Source organism: Myxine glutinosa, chromosome 12, assembly GCF_964187855.1.
Source record: "Myxine glutinosa chromosome 12, kmMyxGlut1.1, whole genome shotgun sequence".
NCBI classification, from domain to species: Eukaryota; Metazoa; Chordata; class Myxini; order Myxiniformes; family Myxinidae; genus Myxine; species Myxine glutinosa.
Window position 1 is genome coordinate 69,446,132 of NC_136272.1, and position 6,541 is coordinate 69,452,672.

General features: G+C 45.7%; 1 protein-coding gene across 3 annotated transcripts in view; it reads left to right on the forward strand.

The window, feature by feature from the left end:
- The window catches only part of LOC137437184 (cyclic AMP-dependent transcription factor ATF-7-like), a 172,494-nt gene extending 171,597 nt beyond the window's left edge, over nucleotides 1-897 (forward strand). For all 3 annotated transcript variants that reach the window (XM_078765995.1, XM_078765997.1, XM_078765996.1), the window contains one exon: nucleotides 109-897. In XM_078765995.1, the coding sequence (XP_078622121.1) occupies nucleotides 109-335 (227 nt within the window). In that variant the 3' untranslated portion in view covers nucleotides 336-897. The remainder of the gene's footprint in view (nucleotides 1-108) is intronic.
- Nucleotides 898-6,541: the final 5,644 nt, after the last annotated feature.

The following is a 6,541-nucleotide window of genomic DNA, read 5'->3' on the forward strand; positions in this document are numbered from 1 at the left end:
GTTTATAAAGAATGTTTGACTATTGCAAATGAAGTGCTTGTAAGAAATGTAGTTGCAGTACTACTAAATCGAACCACTGAGGTGCAGCGCTTGTTTTCCCATCCACAGGGTGCGACGAAATTGGACGTCACACGACGATCGCCACCCGCTTGTCGTCGAAGCCGGCAGCCCTGCTCGGCCCGTTTGAAGAAGAATCCGGCCATTCGGAGGCGACGCGCGCAGCCCTCCTGTCGTCTCATGAGATGCGGACGAGCGAGAGCAGAGACGTTTCATTCGGGAAAGCAGGCCAGTCTCCCGTCATAATGCCGACAAAACCCCTTCCTGTTAGCCGATGATAGGAAAGTTGCCTTGAGGATGACCCGGAGAACGACATGGCTTTCCATGAAGCGACGAGCGCCCAAGGAGAGGTCAAGCTTGTTTGTCTTGTCGTGCCACATGTTTGTTTCCATGTTTTGGACCGTTTATACATTTCCTTTCCATGTTCTGGTGCTGTGAAAGTGATTCACACTTTGTTTTTATCACTATCGTCTTTTTTTCCTGAAACAAAACCAACCTTTGTCTTCTGTCATTGTACGGTGAACACAATGCTGGTAATTAACCGATAACAAATCGATGGCTTTATTTTCATTACATTAACCTTATTTTCACCAAATGCTTGTACATTACACGAGCCTTTTTAAAATGTAACTGATTATCCTGCCCTCAGTATTGTCCCAGCACATCTGTCATTTTTTTTAAATGCCATGAACGTGTCAGCCATTTTTAGGTCATCTCTTCTCTAATGTCGAAGAGATGAACTTGTAAAATATGTTGTGATGTCTGGATGTCCGTCTGTCCGTCCGTTAAGTTTTTACTATTTTTGCTACTCCTCCATTATCACCCGCTGATCGTTCTGAATCGTTTGGGGATGGGGGTCCCAGGGGGGGGGGGGGGTTACCCCCTGATACCTTGGATCCTTACTCGAAACCCGATGCAGCCCTTCTACTCAATGGCCTGCAGGATAGCTCGGTCGTATAGTTTTCAATTACAGATCAAGGAGAGGTAGGGGGTGGGGGGGGGGGGGGGGAGCGAGGTCCCCCAAAGCGGATGTCTGAACTACAATCTCAACACATAACTGTTAGCCCACTCGGGGCTATTTTTATTTTTTTTCTGAAAATAGTTTTTACCTTTGCACCACACAGGGAAATGCTCTGCTCATTTTCCTGTTGTCTCGATCACGTCACGTTGTCGATTCATGCCCAGGTGACTTCTTCACTGCACAAACCACTTAGGACACGTAAGCTGTAGATAAGCAAAAATAAAGCACTTTTTATTGTATTAAGATGGTGGTTCAAGCTTGAAATGGACTTTTAAATGTAGAACATTAAATTATTTGCTTAGTCCTGAAATTTCGTGCAATGACTTTGTGTACCATGTGCAAGCTATTCAGTAAGTGACATCAAAGCATTCTGGGTAAAACCGAGATGGTAGCCATCGTAGCCATTCGTGCTGTGGCTCAGAGATGTATGATTAAGTTATTTGTGAAGGAGAATGTCGAAGCAGTTGAAATTCACAGAAGACTGCACACAGTGATGCATCTCCCAAGTAGTTGTGTTTCTGTAGTAAAGAGAGTTAAAAAGAAATCCTCTGGATTGGTAGTTGCGATAATTCTCACGGAGAAAGAAAGGCATGGTTCGGCCATCAACTGGAAATCCTACAGCAACGTATTATATGGTGTTTTTAGGATTTTAACAGTTTAATTCACTTGGAGTTTCTTGAACATGGAAGAACCATCAATGCACAGTTGTACTCGTGACACGTTTGAAGTGAGTTGAGCCATACCTAGACAACCGCCAGGTATTCTCCCAAAGCAAGACTTCATTGCACGATAATGCTCGGCCTCACACAGCAATCTTGACCACTACAACTCTACGGAGAGACGTTGGCAAGTTCCCAAATCATCCCATCGTACAGTCCAGACTTGGGACCTTGTGACTTTAATCTCTGTGGACCTTTTTTGTATGCAAGTAAAGGCTTTTTGAAGAGCTAGAAGACAGAATGGATCAGGATGCAACAGAACGAAGGAGTCGTGGAAAGAGAGAGGGGGAAACACCAACAGCAGGGTTTGAGGATACAATGGAGGAGATTTGGACAAATAACGGACGTGGGGACAAATGAGCAGTAGGGGAGGGCCAGATGGATACAGAAGCAACAGGAGGGAAAAACTGGAAATCAGGAGAGAGGTATGCTTGGGGGGGGGGGGGGGGGGTGGGGGAAGGATGTTTGCCCCGGGAAGGATGGGTACAAAGAGTAAGGGGTTGGAGACACAATATTTGGAAGCAACCACAGAATTGAGGCTTCTCACAAGCGGAGTCGGCTGCGGTGCCATTTGAAATGAGGGAAGGGTTGGAAGGGGGGAGCATTCTCCAGAGACAGATTTAACAAGGAGCCATCACGATTTAGAGGGGAGACAAGTTTGAAAGTTCATTTTTGAGGTTGGACAGATGTTGTGTTCTGGTTCTCCTGAGAGTGGACATACACTTGTTGTCCTTGTACACTTGTTGGCTTTGTGGAATAATCTGAGATTGCCTTCAGTCAGGTTTGCCTTCAGGAAGGTTTTGCTTCCAGGTAGAGAAAGCAAGTTGCTTCAGAGCAGCTGCCTCACAAGAGGATTCATTGGGTGGGAAGAGGGGTAGGATAATTGAAGATGAGATGGAATGAATCTGTGCGTGACAGAGCGGGTTTCCGTGGAACAATTCCCAGGCTTGACATCAGGGGCAGTAGATACGAATAACGATGGCTTCTTGCAGTCCCTGCCAATCTACTTGAGTGAAACGCTACTCGCTGCTGTTTTTAAAGAACATCTGGATTTTTTGTTTAAGAATTGGGAAGACTTCAAATCTCACTGCCTACTTATCCCAAAACCTTCCACATTGATTAGACAAGTTTGTACATATAGCATAGTGAGGTTTCATTAATATTCCCATCTATGCCTTTTGATTTTATAGAACGAAGAGTCCAAATCAACCTTGAAGTTCCCTCGTAAAAGGAAAAATGATTTATTTCTGCTTCCCGTTTATGAATTGCACCATGCAGGTTTTGTATTTGTTTCCACAAATGTTTCTGTGATTGTTACCACGAAGGCAGAACCCTCATCTGAGGATGTTCTGTGAGTGCTTTTTCCTGTTTGTTTGATTTTTTGTTTTTTTACTGTCCTCGCTCTTGTTGTCCCTTCTTCCTTTACCTGGATAGTATAAACCCATTCATAACTGCCTCACACAGGTGAAGTGCAGTCTTCCACAAAACATTCAGGAACCCTGCTTTTCACGTTAGCCACAATATAGTATCTCCACACTACCAATATCAGTATTAACTAGAACGGCACTCAGTAGAGAGCATACCTCCCTCCACCAGGTGAACAGTTTACGTTTTGTATCTCAGAGTAGACCAGAAATTCACAATGCAGAATCACATTTAATCGAAATCATCCATCAATAACTTTTTGAGATATCCTGCTATGTATCGTTTTTTGCCCGATCTCCCAATGGTGAAGAATCACTTTAAAAATTCTACTAGCTGGATCCGAATCAGGATCTTCACCAAAATCTAATCATTTTGTCCTTGCAAATCAGGATTTGCATACGCTACATCTCTGCCAAATTTCGTCCAAATCCATCAATAACTTTTGAGATATCCCGCTATGTACCGTTTTTTGCCCAATCTGCCAATGGTGAAGAATCACTTTAAAAATTCTACTAGCCGGATCCGAATCGGCATCTTCACCAAAATCTAATCATTTTGTTCTTGCCAGATACGCTACATCTCTGCCAAATTTCGTCTAAATCCATCAAAAACTTTTTGAGATATCCTGATATGTATCGTTTTTGGCCCGATCTGCCAATGGTGAAGAATCACTTAAAAAATTCGAGTGGCCAGATCCGGATCCGGATCTTCACCAAAATCTAATCATTTCGTCCTTGTCACATGTGCTACATCTCTGCCAAATTTCGTCCAAATCCGTCCACAACTTTTTGAGATATTTTGTTCACAAACAAACAAACAGACAGGGGTGAAAACATAACCTCCATCCACTTTTGGTGGAGGAGGTAACAAACACATACTTGTAAATGCAAACAAACATGTCCACTCTTCCCTCTCAAACCCTCCAGGGTTTCTTTCCTTCCTATTAAGCTCTTACCCCTCCCATCACTCCACAATGCCTCTCCCAGATAAGCACAATTCAAACCTCCCCACAAACATCAGAGGCATCTGCTCTATTCTCGTTGATGGCTGCCTCACCCTCTCATGTAACTTCGCAGGATAACCCCGACTCCCTCGTCTCATTTCCTCGTTAGGCTTTGCATTGCTTTGCCCACCCCATCCTTGTTCTGCTGATCCTGGTAGTCTGGTGGTGTACTTCCCAAGCTTCATTTTACATGGCCCTTGCCCTCTTCTCCCCCTAGCCCAAAGGAATATCTCTGGATCACTGTCCTTCTCTAAGCAGTTTATTAATGTGGTCTGCTGTCCTTTCGGCCGTGCTAATGACGACTCTCCGTCATGAGACTCTCTCAGCTTCGACGCCCTCTTCACCTACCACACCAATCTATATAATAATAGCGTAAGGACTCGACTTTGTTATCCCTTTTACGCCGCACCCAGTGACCCGATGCCCACGGCACTAATGGATTTACGATCTACGAACCGCGCTCTTTGTTTATCACGTACAGGCATACTCGAAAAATCTGAATTAGCCGACGTTGGGGCCCAAAAGCATCCGATTAACTGCCGATACGACGCCATCTTACGACGCCATCGTATTGGCGTCTGCTGGGCGAAGGCGAAGCAAGCCGTCCGCTGATTGGACATTCGAAGGCGACAGCAAGCTGTCCACTGAGTGGACAATCCCAGAGTGGTGCTATGCCGATTCCTATTACGAATCCATTCATTTTTCAAAAGTATATCGTAGCGTTGTCATTTAAGTAGATTGCAATAAATACGTTGTTCATATACGCACTCTTCATTCTCATCTTTCTTCCTAACTCTTACTCGGACAAGCAAATCCCCTATGCCATCCATAATGGTACACTCTGTCCATACACCACATCCTCCCTTCCGTGGATGTTCCACGGGTTTCGGCTAGTTATCTGTATTTCTCATCTGCAGTGACTTGAACTTCCGCCATTCCAGGTGGTTTGGCTTTGTTCCTCACACTACTGCTCGTTGTATTGTATCCAAGGCCTTCGGTGAAGACTCCAGCCTTGTGAAATTGCTTCGATACCCAACTGATATTTCCTCTGGTGGCTCCCACTCTATCACACTATCATGTTCAACTTGTCCTGCGCCATTTCCTGCTAATTCTTAGTTCTCTCAAGGTCCTCAGATAAGGTATTTTTCAAAGTGTCCATCTCTGGCAGTTCTTTGGGGAAACCATAAGTGCGGATCGAACCATGTCTGGCAGTTTAATTTGAGCAGAGTATTGTTACAGACGTGGCTTGGATGTTATTTACCGAGCGGTTTTATGGTATGACCACGTCTGCACAAGTTACCCGATTGTGCCCGAACGTTGACTAGTCGCGCTATGCTAGACCAATGAAGGAAAAAGAAGACACACGGCTGGAATTAATACGACACGACACCAGGGATACGGTTCTCAAAGGTTGTTATTACAATAATGCGGAAGGTTTAGATTACAGGGACAAGAGGGAAACATAGGAAGGTGGGCACTTAAACACACTTATATTAACCCCAACGGACGACAGATAAACGGGACAAGGCTCACTCACACGGGGTTTGATGGCAAAGAAAGCGGGTAGCGATCGCTCCAGGTGCACCTGGGCTCAGGGCAGGATCACGTACGGTCCAGTTTAAGAGATGCGGTGGAGGTATTGCAGCGCTCGAGGGGTGGCGACTTCTCTCTCCAGGCTGGGGGCGCATCGCTCGTCACATCCGGCGCGGGGCCGCGTATATCCGGCGGGGAGTGACACGCCCTCGGCTCGTTAGCTCCGCCTCGTGGAATCGGCACGTTGCTTCTCATTGGGTGCGTGGGGGGGTTACTGGCTCCGCCCCTGACGAGGAGCTGACAGCCAGCCCCTTCGGGGTAACGCCGTGGAGCGTATGGTCATGGCGGGTAACCGAGCCGGTGTGAGGACGCACACTCCCCGCCCCTCTGTTGTTGTAGTCGTAGTTGTAGTTGTAATTGTTGTTGTAGTTGTTGTTATTGTTGTTGTTTGGGGAAGAAGATGGGAGGAGGTATGGGAAAGGTCCTAAACTCACTACTGATGCCATATAATCACATTCTGGTGCAACGAAGAGTCATAATTAATGGAAACGAGGCCTTAACTGACATAGATTAAGAATAACTAGGAAGATGTCCGAAAGTTGTCTACGTGTGGTGCGGTGGACCTGGGCACGACATTTAATGGGGGAATAAGGGGAAGGTCGGCTCTACTGATTGTTATTTACATGCAATGGGACTAGGGAATGGGGGATCGGGGAAAGTTGGGGAGTATTGGAGAAAATAGGGGAATATTTACAAGCGGATATGGAGGCCAAATTCCATATT